A 17613-nucleotide genomic window follows, 5' to 3' on the forward strand; every position below is an offset into this window, starting at 1 on the left:
GTCCAGTAAATTCAATTTCAACTTATTTGATTTCAATTTAGCTTTTTCATACAATTATTAATTAAGTTGAGCAGCTCAAATTCAGTTTCTAGTGGCACCAGTCAAAAGTTTGGAATTTGAGAGAATGCCAAGTGTGCAAAGCAGTAATCATTCTTTTTTTTTCTTTATTCTATTCTTTTTTCAAATCAAAGGGTGGCTATTTTGAAGAATCCAAAATATAAAACATGTTTTGAATTATTTCACACTTTTTTGTTTACTACATAATTCCATATGTGTTCATTCATAGTTTTAATGCATTCAGTGAGAATCTACAATGTAAATAATCATGAAAATAAAGAAAAATGATTAAATGAGAAGATGTGTCCAAACTTTTGACTGGTAGTGTATTTCTGTCCTTAACAGCTCGTCAGTGAAGTTTTAATGACCTACCACTTATGAACTATTTCTGCACTATTTATAATAAAGTAGATGGCAATTGATGATTTCTTATCCAAGCCCAAGAGGTGGACAGATTTGTTAATCATTTCTGTTTAAGCTGTGAAACATATGTATTGATTCAAGAAAAGCCATTTGGGGGGTAACACATCAGATTTTCAAATGACTAGTTTGTCCCAAAAAAAATTTTAAAAAATGATATTATCAGGATACTTAAAGATAACTTGAAAAAAATAGTACTGTCATGATTTATATTCATTTCTAATTTTCTTAGTAGTCTATTAAATTAATTATCAACTATTTGGAGAACTGATTAATTGGTTTGAGTGATTGTTTAAGAAAAAAAAAATTCTTAGATTACAGATACTGGAGCCACGTTTTTTGCATTGACTACAAATGATATTTTCCAGAGTTTAATCATTTCTTTCATTCATGTTTTTGTTGTCTATTTTGTAATGTCCAAAAATATCTGGAACAATATTTTTTGGATTTATTGTAATTATTAAGTTGATGAGCAGGAGTGAGAAAAGGAAGGGCTGGGTTTGAGTCTTTGTTCCTTCAAACATGAAAATAAATGTGTTGAACCAGGATCAGTGCAGTCTTTAACCTCACATTAGAACTAGAGATATTTGGTATTTTATTTTGAGTGAGAAAACATAAGCCAAATGAAGGCAACATATTTTGGACTGTTTGAAATGCGCTAGTCAGGAAGCGGAGCCCTGTTATGGCAGCACAGTGGAAAAGATTTTTCAAGAAGGGTCCACAACACCAGCTTTTAAAATGTGAATATTATCTGGTTCCTTTCCTCGTCTTTGTCTGTAAACTGATTATCTTTGGGCTGTGGACAACACTAGACATTTGTTATGTTATATTGATCAGCATTTTTCGTCCTTTCTGATATTTTATAGGCCAAACTACTCATCAATTAATTAAGAAAATAACTGGCAGACTAATCAACAGTGGAAATAATAATTTTATGCATCCCTACTCAGAATGCAGGAGTGTCAAACTAGATAGGTACTGGTGTTGGTTTATTTAGGAAATTAGCATGTGGAATAAGATACCTATAACATATTTTTTGAACGTCACTGTTAATGGCAATGCGAGTGTAACAGCAACATCCCTAATGCACATCAGTATTTTGTAACTGTATAATAGCATGTGATCTAAGTTGTCCTGGTATACTTGGTTTTACGGTTACATGAGGCCTTAATCAAACATCCCAAGTGTCTATTGATCAGTAAATATTTAGAACATTCACGTAAATGTTGCAGACTTCGACCTAGCCAGTCACTGACATGGTGTCAGTGTAAATTCCACTACATTTCCAAGGGCACATTGACAGCAGTTGCTGAGAAATGAAGGAAAGCAGAGCAGGACCTCTGTTTACGCAAAGGCTGCTGACAGCGAGAGGAAATGCAGGAAATTCTCAAAAGAATGAGCTGCCAGCTGCTACTACATGACCCAGGGGCAATTCAGCAATTTACAAGTAAGATATCTGACTCAAATTATTATGCAGGGTTATTTCAATGCCTTTCCCACTTGTGAATAGAGAGTGCGGTAACAAGCTTGCAGTAGAAGCAGATGGTTGCTGCAAACGACCATGGTTTTCCAAAAAGAAAACATGGCAAAATACATTTTCAGAGGTTTATTAAATATTGAATGTATTTATCTACACTCAAAAGAAGACCAAATACATTTTGATGGTCAAATTTGAAAACCAACAAATGTTGGCAAATATGCAAGATAAAGAGCAATATCATTGGATTCTCAATAGTACAGTCTTCCTCTGAAAAGGAGAAATCCAGACAGTACATCTTCTTCTGTGCACAAACACTGCAAAGGGCAGCCATCCACAGCTGGTTAAAGTTCATTTACACCACACATTTACCTTCACATTGAAGTAAAATGGGATTGGTCTAAATGTATCCATAACCAATCAGAAGTGGTGCCAAAAGAGCTGGACCTCAGCCAATCAGAGTGAGGAGAGGTACAGTGAAGTTGAGTGACGTGCTGAAAAGGACACTGCACGTCTGCCATTAAGACACTCATTCTAGCACTCTTTTCTTTCACCTGTTAAAAAAAGTCTCAAACCTGAGTTCAGCTACTTCCAAGAGTTGCCAATAGTTCTCCTCTCACTCCATTATTGGTGTCACTGTCCAATTGCACATCACAGTCCCCCTCCCCAAAGCAATAACCACAAGCACAGAAAAATAAGTTGACGCACTTTATTCCTAAAACAGAAGCCACACCACCAACTGCTGGCATGGCATTCATATATAATTATTTATATATATTGCCGTTTGGTTTTTGTGTCTAAATGTGTGGTATAAAATACTATATACAACAATGTACCTCTTTATTTGAACACAGTGAAGTTCATTGCTGTACAAGTCCTCTGAAGCTACAGCTTTGCTGTAAGTCTTTCATGCTCAAAGGCATGGAACATAATTCTCCACTCTAATTCTTCTGTACATTGTGACAATACAAATATTCTGTCTCCATTACAAAAAATAATACTCTAAATGCAACCTACTGGGACTTTAATTTTTATGGGATTTTTCCTGGTTGTTTTATTAATTAAGACGATTACATATATCTTAGACCAATTGCTTTAAAGCAGGAAGGTGATATAAACCTTCTCCATTTTTTTATATATAAAAGAGGTTAAGAAATAAGACAAATTATACATTTTAAAACTTACAATAAATAAGATAGATGCAGGCATTTCATTTGGATACAATTTCATCCAAAGGAATAAAAAGGAATTTCTTGTCTTAAAACCAAAGATCCATTCTTGAGTTTTTTCCTTGATCAAATATGTCCCTTTTCTTCCAATAACTTTACAGACAGACTTGTCTTTCCAATGCAGACTGGCCAGTGACTGTGCTGCCATGCTACATAACATGACAACCAATCTGTCATTCTCTCACGTTCATTAATAGCGACTTAACTTCTGGTTTGCCCCTCTTCTTTATTCCCTTGTCTCTATGTGCATGTCTTTAAATGACAGGGACAGGACTGTCTCAACCAGTAACAGCCACAAATGGGGAGACAGGACTGGCGAGGCTTTGAGCAGCCATGTAATCCCATCTGGATGCAGGATCCAACTCTGGTTTTCTTCACTTGTGATGAAACACCTTTGGAGCTGTCGTGTTCCTCTTCGGTGAAATGCTTCTCTACATCCCTCATGTAACAGGCCGTTGGTTACAACATGTTCATGATGAAGTTGTACATCTGGTTGAGCACCACAAAGTGAATGGGTAGACACGATCTTCGGTCTTGTGTAGCCGGGTCACATGTCAGCCAGGAGAGGGCGTTGTACTGCTCCAGCACAAATCTGTTCAGGTAAAGGAAAAAATACACTTAATCTTTCATTGAGAGGTATGTACAGGGTGACAAACCAATGATTCAGTCCTGGGTTACAATTAAAAAATATAAATGGAATTTACATGTTAAACTTTGTGTGTTAGCATTTGTGCACAAATAACGTCCGTTTGAGATAAAGTCCACAAACACAAAACACGCCCTGGAAACACAGTCAGCAGGGTGGCACTAGTAATTTGTGCACTTAACTTGAGGCGGAGTGTATAGTGGTGCTGTTTACCTGAGTACATCTGAGGTCTGATTGGAGTCGAGGGGGTGGGAGTGTTTGCTGTGCAGTAGTTCATCTGATTGCACTGAAGACACGTGGAGGTGCAAAGAGGCCTGAGAGAGAGAGCAAAGGGAGAGAGGGGGTGTCGGATGTATTACAATGAACATATCAGCCTTTTATTACACCTCATCTAAACAATTATAGCTCTTTTCACAGCAGAGTGATAGCAGCAGCAGCGAGTCTGCAACCAGCTGAAAATAAGGGATAACGCTGCAAATACAAACTGCACTTTCTTTTATATGTGCAGTTTTCAGTTGTGCAATTACACACAAGGGTTTAATTAGACGTGTTCCGATACGGTCACACAAGTAACGAAATGCAACAGAAACAAATTGCACTTCATTAACAGTTTACAGCCTTTTTAAACACAGTTGTGGTTTTATGGGAATGCTGAACAAGGTATTCGCTGGGGGCCGTGAATTAACACAGACCCCTCATAAGCCTCAGCACCTTTCTTTGTGTCCTTTTTAAAACAAATCAAACAACGCTGTGATTGGTGAATTTTGTTACTCCAGTCTTCATACTTCGCAGCTGTAATTACAGGTTTTTTTTGTTTGTTTTTAAAGTGTTCCAGTACTTTTTCTGTTGACACAAGGCTGATATGATGGATGGGAGTTACCATTTAGAGATGTTGCTTTTAAACAACCTTAAGGACTTGCACATGTGTGGATTCTTATCTGTCATGATACTATCAGGAGGTGTCTGATCAGCCTCAAATTAATCCTGTAGCAGCACACTGAGACCAAACACCCAACCAGAGTAAAAGAAATAAATAAAAACATGTTCAATCATGAAACAGGAGACATTGACATGGACTAAGTCCACAAAAAAACCTGCTCCAAACCCAGTATAGTGCAGGTGTAGCTGGCACAAACCAAATATTGATCTGACATATGTTTGTCTTTACCTTTCTTTAATGTACATCTTTACTTTACTTTTACTGCATTAAACATTTTACCTGTACTTTATCATTTAACTAACAAATACAGGAAGTTTGTTAGTCTAAAACAATTCACCTGTTGTCCAACTCCTAAAAAGGGATATCAATATCGACCTTCAAATGCCAGTGTAGAATATTTTATCCATCAGGACCCAAATTCAACTTCAAACTTAATTAATAAGCACTTCTAATAATTAATAACTGGATATTGAAAGTTCCAGGTTTCATAAAATATGTAAGAATTTTGCTGTGTAGTGCTCAGTAGTTTGACCTGTAGAATTAAGTATACAGTGTTGTGTTTTTCTTTGTCCACTGTTAGCACTGACTACATGTGTTTCTATGTGACAGGCATTTGGCTCTGTGCCAAATCCATCCAGGTCAGTTACATGAAGCAGCAATGCTCTGATCAGCTCATTTAAAACACAGTTGTGCAGAGACTAAAAGATGCCCTCTATTCCGTTATCAACAAAGATAAAGTCTCCCAATGAGGATAACAGATCTCTGAAGGAACAGATTGTCTTCCTGGAAGACAGGCATAGGAAGGAGATGAGCCATCTCTGAGAGCAGCTAAAGCAAAATGCTAAGTGCCTTAAAAGGATCACAAGAAAACAGGAAGACCCTGGATGTCCCTGTTCAGATGTCCCTCTTCAGCACCTTCTCAGACAAGGAGCTGAAGAGGAGTTAAGAGCAACAGAAGAGCATTGTGATACTCTAGAACCTGGCCTCAAAGAGTACATGGCTCGCAAAGATAAAATGTGGAGGACAGTGCAGGAGGTGGAGAAGGTCTGTGAGAAATGTTTAAAAAGGACGAATGGAAAATGAAGGCAAGCGAGACAGATGAGGAGATCAAATTCCTCATCTCCAGAACAACCAGCCTCAGGTACGCAGCCTCAGCTCATCGTTTTACTTCACAACAGCATCTTGTTGGATCCTAACAGCTTGTTTCAGACTGCTTCACAGTTTAGTAGATTCTAAAATATCCTGTCTCTTTCCAGGAGCTTGCATTTACCACAAAGGAGCAGAAGCACCTGGAAAAGAAAGTTCAACAGTAGCAAGATGAGAAGAAAAAGCAGAAGAGTAAAATAGAAGAAATGGAGAAAGGGGTGAAACAAAGGATGGAGAGGAAAGGCTGAAGGAAAAGAAAGCACCAGAGGAGGGAGAGGAAAAGAAGAGGCCTTAGTGTCAGCAGAGCATCCTTCCTCCTGAATCCCTCACCCCTTTTCTCTCTCCTTCCCTTATCCATTCCTTCTTCCCTTCCCCCAACCACAGTTTAAACACTTTTAAATTGCTCAATACAGCTCTGTTAAAGTGAATTACATCTGCCTGTGTGCATTTTTAAACTAAGATATACAATTAATTGAAATGCTACAGGCTCTGTGGCTTTAACGAAGCACTACAGTATTACAGTGCTTGTTTTCTAAGGAACAGATTATCCACAAGACTCTTTGAAACTTGGAAGGTGTCACTTGTTTTAGACTTCACTTAGACGTGTCAGAGTTACTTTTGAAAGGCTAGGAAAAGAGTTACAGTTTCCTCAGCCAATCTTTCTTTCAGGTCTGTTTGTGACTAATTTTGCTATTTTAAAGCACCCAAAAAAGGCTTGGGTCAGGGTTGATATCTGCATAGTTTACTCTGACAACAAAGGCAGGTCAATAACAAAGCATAATTTGGGGGATACTTAGTATTTTAACACCCCTTAATCAATTGCATTGAAAAGCCTCCACATCTAGTTTAGGTTGTAAGCACTTTACATTATCATTTCCCTTAGTTATGGCTAACAAACAATATATTGTGGACAGTAATCACAGTTTGGGATGGCAAAATATAACATGCACACAGAACTTCTGGTATGACGTCTAGTATGAACCCTAAACCTTCACCTACTGCTCGGCATTTTGTAGGACAAAAGACAACTTATTTTTCTGTATGTAAAATAAATAAAAGGAATTGTAATTATTTTATCTATTTAGGCCTACCATTGCAATATCATTTTTTTTAAGTCTCACTTGAAAAAACTGCAGTTTGGTATAAGAGGGAAATAGTTTTGTCCATTACAACACACTAACATGGTTGAAGAAACCATTGAACAAAGTTGCAGTGTTTTGGTCACAGGATACACCTGGCACTTAATCATTTAAAGGCATTCTTAACACCATGGTGTTATATATGAAGACATAAAAGGAAAGCAACCATTGTTCATGTCATTCATTCACTCATGTGTGCAGTCTTCTACGAGTCTCATTCATCAGTTACACAAACCATAACATGTCTGTTGTGAAAAAGGCTGAGTATGTATCATCACTCAGCACTCTCAGGTCTGACTGTCAACTTTGTACACAAAACATCTCAGACCACACATGACAAAACGTGCAGAAAATCAGCCTTCCCAACATACACTAGTGTTCAAAAGTTTGAGGTCACTTAGAAATGTCCTTATTTTTGAAAGAAAATCGTTTTTTTTCAGTGAAGATAACATTAAATTAATCAGAAATACAGTCTAGACATTGTTAATGTGGTAAATGACGATTCTAGCTGGAAACGGCTGATTTTTAATGAGTATCTACATAGGAATACAGAGGCTCATTTCCAGCAACCATCACTCCTGTGTTCTAAAGGTACATTGTGTTAGCCGATCGTGTTGAAAGGCTAACTGATGATTAGAAAATCCTTGTGCAATTATGTTAGCACATGAATAAAAATGTGAGTTTTCATGGAAAACATGAAATTGTCTGGGTGACCCCAAACTTTTGATTGGTAGTGTACCTCCAACCTCCTCAATTTATGTAGCCTTTAATCTGACTTCACTGTTCATTTCTTATTTATCTAGTTTTATAATGGCCAGGGCACGGCAATTAAATCCTTAACTAATTTGTTAAATGAAGAGTCTAACTTGCTCTCTCCACCTGTCTATTGCAACCACACACTAAAGCTCACACATTCTGTACACACAGCCAGGCAGGGTTTTATCCTCTCAACCGTTTCTTTTCACTGGCATTGTCATCACCGTCAATTTATTTTCATTCATTTTAAGCTTTCAACCATTGTTTGCTTTGTGAAATAAAACTCGTGAATTAGTGAATTAGGTGAATACTTAATGAGCGGCTTTGGTTCCATCGAGTGAACCAGCTCTCACGACCAACATGCACACCACTGGGATGTTTTCTGTTTTTGTTTTAATGTTGAAATGATTTATGTACAATCTTTTAAAAACTACACCAGTGAGTGTACACCCAAATAGTTAGAAGAAAGAGACAGGTTATAATAAGGAAGATGGACAAATTTAAGGCTGTGGAGGCATGAATGTCTAGGTTTTAGACTAGTAATACAATTCAGCAGGATTTTTCCACTAACCTCTCTGAGTACACAACCATATCATGTGATGACATAATTAGCATTGCAACTGCAATTAAAGCCAAAGTGGAAGTCTCAGTTGAAAAACAGGAGACTTACAAACTGCCAAAATGTGGAGACACTGGCATAGATTGTAGGAGAATTTCATCCTGAACAGTTCTGGTAGCTGAGTTTGACAGGTGTTTTCAGGAAATGCATGACATGGAGGACTTGTTAAATTCATCACAAATCCATTTCTTTCCATTGACACTGACTATCAGAGTGCAGGGTGGATTTTCTTTACCAAATGAAGTGGACATGTAAATAAGTGAACAGCAGAGTGACACTGAAAGCAAACCAGGTCAAAGAACGATAATTTTTGTGGACTAGTGAGCAGGGAAAACTTTCCTCTTTTCTCCTTTCCTCCTGTGCACTGAAGGTCAAAGCTTATTTTGGCTCCGCCTCTATGTGTGAAATGGCCTTTTCATGGGAATAACCAAAACAAAGCACAGAACTGCCTGACTGACAGGTACTGTACTGACTGCGACAAGGTGTCTCTGAGCCCAACTATAGAGCACTTACAGAGTGAGCAGTCACAGCCAGCACACTGACTTTGGGTAGGTTTTCCATGGTTTGGAGTTAAACACTGAGTATACACTGCCCGTCCAAAAAAAAGTTGCACACTCTACTATTTCATTGGACCGCCTATGGCTCTGAGAACAACACACATTCGCCATGGCATTTCCATAAGCTTCTGCAATGTCACAGCATTTATTTCTGTCCTGAGTTGCATTAACTTTTCACCAAGATCTTATATTGATGATGAGAGAGTTGGACTGCTGCACAAATTCTTCTCCAGGACATCCCAAAGATTCTCAATCCTGCCATTGTCATCTTGGAATCAGGGAAGACAAACTCCATTGATGGACAGACCTGGTCATTCAGTATATTCAGAAAGTCAGCTTCTTTGGGCATATAATATTGCTGCACCTGATCAACCCCACATCATTACCCTAACCCCCACAGGCTTGTAGCCCCTAGGCATGATGAGTGCATCACTTCATTCGCCTCTCTTCTTACCCTGAAGCGCCCATGACACTGGAACAGGATAAATCTGGACTGATCACATCACATGACCTTCTTTCATTGCTCCAGAGTACAATCTCTATGCTCCCCAGCAAACTGAAGCCTTTTTTTTCTGATTAGTCTGGCTGATCAGTGGTTTTCGTAGAGCTACACAGCTGTTTAGTCCCAATGCTTTGACTTTCCTTCACATTATCCATGTGGAAATGCTCTTACTTTCACTATTAAACATAGCCGTGAGTTCTACTGTTGATTTCCTACGATTATCTAAGAGTTTGTTAAGACCACATTTGCTTTTCAAAGATGATGGTTCACCACTATCCTTCCAGGTTTTAATAATGTGTTGGACGGTTCTTAACCCGATTTTAGTAGTTTCAGAAAGCTCCTTAGTTTTCTTTGCTTGATGAAGGCCAATAATTTGGCCTTTCTGAAACAGATTAACATCCTTTCCATGACCATAGGATGTGTCTTCTGACATGATTGTTTAAGAAGTGAGAAGCTATTAACTGCATCAGTTAGGGTTAAATAAGTTGTTGTCAGCTGAAACATATTCATCACTGCAGTAATTATCCAATGGAAGGCTCTTCCCTATTTGCTTAGTTAAATCCAAGTGGAAACTTTTTATTGGACAGGCAGTGTAGTTCCTTATCACTTATTTCCTTTATGCTGTCAAGTGGCAGCTAAAGAGGGAAGAATTACGCTGTTCCCTTAACCTAGTTAAATGGAATTTCTTTCACTGCAGTCATTCATATTTTCATTTAAACTGTCAGCCTACTTTCAAGGCCGACTTTGAGAGGAGCTGAGTGTCTTTCAGTTCATACTGTGACTTAACATAATTGTACTCTGAATCTGTGTTTTGCTTGTTTTATTTCTGAAGGGTACACCTTAACCTATATTTGGACATGAGAAGCAATTTAGCTTGGGGAAGCAGTGGTCTAGGTACTGATGTACGATACAATTCAACCACCTCAATCTTTTTTTGTTTGAATCACACTGACCATTTTATTTAGACAACAGCTTTAAGTAGTCTCATCTCTAAAATAGCACTGACAAACACTCAACTCAGTTTTAATATAACATAACAACTATAGCTGTCTTTTTATCCATTTACTGTTGTTAAAGAGTGTGAAGATATCCAAGTTAAAGACTGTTTATAACCCACTTTCACATTTGTGAAACTACTGTTAGATTTATAAAAATGCCTTTAGACCAGGTATATCTGAAAAACTGAACATTTATACTTGGACTTGAGGAACAAATAGACTCCATCAACTATCCAAAACACAGTTTAAGATTTTTGAAACCTTTTCTATGTGTGCAAAAAACCCCAAAAGGGCAATTTTATTGCCCTTTCCCCAGCCAAACCTCATTAGCCCATGTGCTGATAAAAACAACCACTATATTCAAACTAGTCCAAACTGGTGCCAGACAAAAAGGGAGTTTAAATATTGTTTCAATTGTCTGACTTATGCCTGATTTGTTGGAATCTGGAATGATTTTTTAATTATTATTCATTAATAATACTCACAAAGATAATAATGGGCTTCAAATAGGGTTAATGCCCCAACATGGATATGTACATATCCTTTCACAATAACTAGCTAATCAAAACAATGGACAATCTGTGCCTCAATCATGTCAGTCAAGCTTTCCGCATTTGTTGATTTACGGTACCTTCAACAGTGTCAGATAAAGCTATGTGTTGTCTTCAATACTCAGTAGTCAAATGAAGATAAACAATATAGATGCTACATTATAAATCCCATTCATTTTCATGCACTATGGATTAGCAGTTTACGCCACAATGAATACTATTAAGACTACACCGTACTTAAAATTAGGAAAACAGGTTCATAAAAAACACACAACTTTATGCAAACACCACCCATTCATGAAACACATTATACATACCATTCACATGGCAAATATGACAAAACTATAGGCAAACAACTTAGCAAGCATTATCCATATCTATAAACATGCACATGGATCCAAATAAAGCATGTAAAGTTAGCCAACTTAACATCACTGATGTGCTTAGACAACTAACAATAAATCTGAAAACGATAGTCATGCACCACCGTGTTTCAAAGTAAAACTTTTACTAAAACTTGTACTCTACTATAATCTGTATAGGTCAACTTAGCCATATCACACAAACTCTGTGAAACACTTGAAGTCTCAAAAACCACACACAACAATCCCAAAATGAAAGTACACTGTCTTATATTGCCAAAACCATACGCTGTACAAGTGTAACCTGTAATTCTATACATTTTGCAGCACACCTATGGATGCTCTGAATATGCTGAATATGGTGTAAGTCTCACTTAAACAATAGGTAGGACACTGGCATTTTGCCTTGAATAGGTCGGTTAAGGAAAATGAATTATCACTGAAACCGTCAAAGAACAATATCAAGTCTAACTGGTTTACTGTAGTGGTCTTGTTACAGCTCATTTTGGACCTTTAATGCAACATGACCTACCATCATTGTTTTATATAACACTTGTGTTTCAAGACAACTCTTAAAAAAAAATAAAAAATCTACACATAACCATATGAGAGAGGCAGGGAGTGTTACCTTGAGGAAGAGTGGACACTGGTTCTGAGCCTGTGGACAGGCTGACCAGAACCAGTCAGGTAGTGGGCCGACTTTGGCTGTGGACACAAAGTAGCCAAGTGCTAGAGGCTGCTGCAGGAGGTTAGGAACCTCTTCATGGGACTCCATACGGTCTGTGCTCTGGCCCTGCAACAAGGCGCAAACTTAATATTAGCTCTGTTGTTCATTTATCATGTTGTATATTACTCTTTAAGTGCTTCAACTGACTGACTGTGTGTGTGTGTGTGTGCGTGCATATTGTCTTACCTTACTGCCATCACCTCCATGGTGATAATGAGAGCCAGGGGAGTGTACTGGTGAGGTGGTGGGTGAGATGTTAATGATGTCTGGGTCCACTAGCTCATTCTCCTGGTCCAACAGGTCAAAGATCCCAATGGCATCAGACCCATCTGTGAAGAACAGGAGAATAACTCAATAGGTTTGCAACCACATGCTCGTTAGAAAATACCCTTCCTTGAGTTTGTATGTTAAGATATGATATTCTATATGATGAACTTCCACAGTGTAAGTTTTAACTTATAGTGCCAGCAGGGGTCAGTTTGCCATTCACCATACAATACAGTGCGAGTTGACATGTTTCACATTTCTGACAAACATATTTTTCAAAAAGTAAATCAGCTCAAATTGCTCAAGACTGCTGCAAATGCATTAAGCATACACTACTACAACGCAGACCCTCAAATAACTGGGGGAAGTAAACAGCAAGTGTTTGGAAACAAACAGTGCAAATCGAAAAAAGTAAACATTACATTGCTGTGAGTTTGTTTGGGGTCCAGCAAATAGGATGAGCTGTACTCAATAAAAAAAAAAAAAACAGAAATCCCAGACAACAACTGCAAGACAGATGAAGCAGTGCTACTGACCAGTGGTGGCGTTCAGGATGTCGATGTTGGTGTCGATGTTGGTGTAATTAGAGCTGGCAACTTGGACGAAGGCAGAGGTGGGGAAGACCAGGATGTGGGTGCAGGAGGTGTCCTGTGGGGTGCTCAGCTGGGACGTCTGCATGTTCAAGGTGGTGCTGCGGCCAAACACTGAGCCTGTCGACACAGAGTCTGATGGGACACAGAGGAGTTAAGAGACAGTCAATAAAGAGTGCAGTGAAGGAGGATCAAACAAAATGGGAGGGAATCCTTCTCACGATCCTTTTATCTAGCATGAATAAAATCAATTGACTGGCCTTTACTGAGCAAACTGTCCATATATCACTGGTTTTAACTGATTTCATTGCAACATAATAATGAGTATGTCAATAATATACAAGTAACATCTTCATCTGAGCAACAAATTAAAGTTTTAAAATATGTGATTAAAATAACCCCACTTGCAACTCCAGAATTCAAACTGAAAGAAATGACTGGTTAAATACTAATACATAGTTGAATTGATTGGATAAGTTAAAGTCACAGAGGTAAGGTTTAAAATTTATCAAAATGTTTCCTCATATGTACATCATGTAAGAAACTAGATTTAAAATGTCAGAACAGCTGTTATGTTTAGTGCCAGCCCCCTTAGTCAAAGTCATCTGAGGCTAACACAGCCTTGCTAATCTCTTTCAGCTTGAAAAGGTTTTTAGAAAGGAGATGTCGTCAGCCCAGCATAGCTCAACACAATCCTGGTATGATGCACTGACAATCCCCCACTCGTTTCCCAAAATAAACCCATTGATCTGACTCTCCATCACACTGCATTGAGATCAATGGGCATCTGAGAGGTAGTGCTTTATGAGCAAAAGGTACACGATCTTCCCTGCCATCAATCTGCTCTGGACAAGGAGGGGACATACATTGTGATATGCTGCTGCCATCCATCACGCCCCACACAAACACACACACACACACACACAGAGATCTGTGCTGCCTCTCTGGGTGGAGTAATGTCACTCAGATAAGAAGCGTGCATTCAAACAAATAGTAAGTGTATTTAAAATCTTCGTCACATGCACACATTGTACCTGGCATGATGATAAAGGATCCCTGCGGCTCCATGGCAACCAAGCACACACTGAGGATGCTGGGAGTGTCTGAGGCGGAAATACCACACATTCGACACATTTCCTTCAGACGCCGACTGAGTGACTGGAGGTTTCTCCTGCTTAACAGAATACTCCAGTCTGGGACATCAAGAAAAGAGATATACAGGGATGACTGACCAAGTGACACACTGGTATGAAAACACATGAATGCTGTGGGGGTTTTTTTTCAACCCTTACCTTTTAACTCTCCGTGTCCTATCCTGCCCAATCGGCCAATCACCACCCTCCAGGGAACAGATGTCATCTGCACCAGTCCCAAGCACCAATCCCACAGCTTCTGTAGGCCGAGCCGCCGGACAGACCCCTTTTTCCTCCGTGCCCTGTGAAATACATAGAGACATGTCAAAACGCACTCTCAAAATGTAAATACACTGCATATTGCAACCATTCAGAAGTGGCTGATAAAACTGTATACTGTGCGCCCAAGATCTTCACACAGATGAAGGCTCTTCTCAGGAATTTGTGCTTGACGGGCAGCTATGTGCTTTTCCTCTCAGGTCTAATCTACATATATTTCTGCACAAAGTGTCAATTGACAGCTAGCATGAGCTAACAGAGGAAGAAATCACAGTTTAGATATCAAGCAGACACATTTTGAGTGCCATTAACAGCTGATATGCACCTTTTGTGACAAAAACTAACCACTCAAAAGTGTGCAGGATGGTGTGAAGTCACTTTCAACACTTTACTACACTGGCATGAGCACTACAGTGTTTGATATTCCAATTAATTCAATGGGCAAAACTACAAAAACGACTTGCAAGTCATTTTGTCACTTTGTCATACATCATTGTTTGTTCAGTGAAAGTATTGATCTCGAAATTCCCAACATAACTCAAAGTGAGAAAAACCCAAAGTAACTCAAAAACCAGTCTGGAGATCCAGTGGCTTTAGGTGCTGAGAAGTGATGGTAATAAAAGTGGACAGATGGTAGGTTATTATGTAGTGCTGATGATGGTCCTACCTGTTGGGCACATCTATGTTGATGATGCAGGTCTCTAGGAGTTCCCCATACAGGTCAGTGCATGTAGCCAGAAGCCATCGCTGGTCATGAGATAAACAATATCCTACAAACAGAACGTTGTATTTCTGCGATGCCTCACCAAATGTCTCCCCAAGCTCTGTTTGTTTGTCCTTTACTGGTGCGAGGATGAAAGGAGGTGTATACAGACGCAGACACTCTGGCCTCTGCAGATAGAAAGGATAAAAGACTTAGGACAAATTCTTCAACAGAAATTGAAAGAAAAACTTGATAGATACAGATTTTTTGCAAGGTGATTGGAAGTTGAGTATATATAACCGCGAGAAAATCTTTAGCAGAAAATGTATACTTCTCATCCTAACTTCTGTTCACATAGTATATATCTGTACAAGAAAAAAATGTCATTGTCTCCTTCCCATTCCCCGTCAATATACCTGGTATCCCAGCAAGGCAGCTTAAGATTTGTCTCTGTGTTAAAAGAAAAAGGTAACACCTGCTGTGAGGAAGGAAGTCCACTGAATTAGGTCCTGATCTAAAGGGCCCTTTTGTCTAAACCTTGAGTCAGGATCCCATTATGAAGGTCTCAGGGAACTACCCAAGCAGATAATGGAAAGAAAACTCTAGAGTAGCAGAGGGTTACAAGTTCCTTTGGTCCTGTTCCAGCAAGAAAAAAAAACAAACTTTGAGGATGGTTAGCGCTAAAAACTCTGTATCTCATTGCCTTCTTTCTTTTCAGAGGCTGACTGAACACAGCCGGCAGGGTCAAATCAGGTCAGGTTCATGTTTTGCTGGAACGCTGTAAGCAACCAAAACGCTGTTGCTGGGGCCATAGTGTCAGCTTCTCTTTGCTTGCATATCGATCAGACGACCCAGAACGCTAACACTAATGCTAACTCATGGTGCCAAAAGGGAGCAGCTAAAGAAGTGAACTGAAACTGCATGCTTAACAACTGTCTCTGCTTTGCAGATGGATTATGTCAAAGCAATTAGAGTGCAACTGCTACCACTTGGCTGTGCATCGCATGTACCTCAGGGCTCTTCAGTGCTGTGTCAATGGCCAAGCCCGGGCCGAAGCCTGTCAGTGACTTCACATTGGTGGAGGCGGGCAGTGGCCGTCTGCACTGAGCGAAGACAGAGAATGCTAGAGATTTGAGGTGTTGGGCATAGATATGACGATCTTCACCTCGTACTGGCTGGAGCAGGTACTGGCATGGGACGATCTGGGACAAAGAAGACAAGTAGTGAGATACAAGGAACTAAACTGTAGCTATCTACTGCAAGTCGAGTCACTCTTATATGTACAGCACATTTATTATAACCGACTTCGAGCCAAAGTGCCCTCCAGTAGAGAAATATGGTTAATGCTGCAAATTTACCTAACGTGTTTAAATATTTAAGGAAAAACCATGCAATATCTACAACTTGTGTTGTGACCATTAATCAGAAAAACTCTTCATTAAAACTTTTTATGGTTAACTTTCAGTCGTGTAGTTTCTTCTTCTTCATAATGCATACATAATACATTTGCAATGCAATCCAATATAACTGTGCAGACATTAAGGCTGCCTCATAAACACAAGTGATTTAAATTAACAATAAGAAGCCAAATCATTTTTGCTTTTTTTTTTACTACTTCACTGTATACACATAACACAAACTTAAATATGGCTTAAAATAACTTTGTTACAACACTGTGAAAGAAACAAAAGGCAGAGTGACCAAGAACTCCTTTCTGTTCTGTGTGGAAATATGTTCTGACAGCACAAATGATTAATGAAGACCTTGAAATGTGTGTTTTGCAGGTAAAACATAAGACTGTTAGTGGGGTGGCTGGTCTTCTGGTGTGTTAAACTGCCCTCTAGTAGGGCAGAGAACATGAATAATATTTGTCAAATATAAGCAGGGACCAAAAGGACATGACAAATGTCCTCCCCTGAAATGTCAACCATTTCAGCTACTAATAGTAAACTTGGGTACAGGCTCGGTGTAAATGCAACCATGGTGGATTATATTATCACAGTGTTTAACATTTTTCTGGTATACTCAGGGTATGCTATGAACAATTTACTGCTTCTAATGGTGATGATATATTAGCAGTGAAGCCACTGAGAGCAATCTGTTAACCATTAAGGAGTGACTGACACACTCACACTGACACAATTAATGCATTCCCCCTAATGCATTAAGCATCATGGAAACTAAATAAAATACGGTCAGCAATAAAAATGTTGCTCTCTTGGGAAGCCTACTTACCTGTACAGAAATCGAATTGCGGATGTGTGGGGGAAGGAACTGAAGCATCTCAAGGTAGCAGCGTAGCAAACCCAATGTCCACACACTGGAGTGGGCCGGCACTGGCCCTGGACTGCTGCTTGCCTCCTCATAGCTAAAGGGGTCCACAATGTAAACAACGATGGCAGGTGGGTACGTGACAGCGTGGGACTCCCCATCTGTAGGTACGCCCACCTTCTCTCGTTCCAAAGTGCTGGGGAAAACACAAGAAGAGCAGTTTTACAATACTATTCTTTTCCTT

General features: G+C 39.1%; 1 protein-coding gene across 1 annotated transcript in view; it reads right to left on the reverse strand.

The window, feature by feature from the left end:
• Window positions 1–2649: 2649 nt before the first annotated feature.
• med13a (mediator complex subunit 13a) overlaps window positions 2650–17613 on the reverse strand; it is an 87184-nt gene continuing 72220 nt past the window's right edge. Inside the window, exons 21-30 of the mRNA XM_023267427.3 lie at window positions 17334–17565; window positions 16109–16300; window positions 15063–15286; window positions 14276–14418; window positions 14018–14176; window positions 12930–13118; window positions 12313–12455; window positions 12028–12192; window positions 4043–4143; window positions 2650–3775 (exon numbers count right to left, since the gene is read on the reverse strand). Of these exons, the coding sequence (XP_023123195.1) occupies window positions 3643–3775; window positions 4043–4143; window positions 12028–12192; window positions 12313–12455; window positions 12930–13118; window positions 14018–14176; window positions 14276–14418; window positions 15063–15286; window positions 16109–16300; window positions 17334–17565 (1681 nt within the window). The 3' untranslated portion in view covers window positions 2650–3642. The remainder of the gene's footprint in view (window positions 3776–4042; window positions 4144–12027; window positions 12193–12312; window positions 12456–12929; window positions 13119–14017; window positions 14177–14275; window positions 14419–15062; window positions 15287–16108; window positions 16301–17333; window positions 17566–17613) is intronic.

Source organism: Amphiprion ocellaris, chromosome 14 (assembly GCF_022539595.1).
Source record: "Amphiprion ocellaris isolate individual 3 ecotype Okinawa chromosome 14, ASM2253959v1, whole genome shotgun sequence".
In the NCBI taxonomy this organism is placed as follows: domain Eukaryota; kingdom Metazoa; phylum Chordata; class Actinopteri; family Pomacentridae; genus Amphiprion; species Amphiprion ocellaris.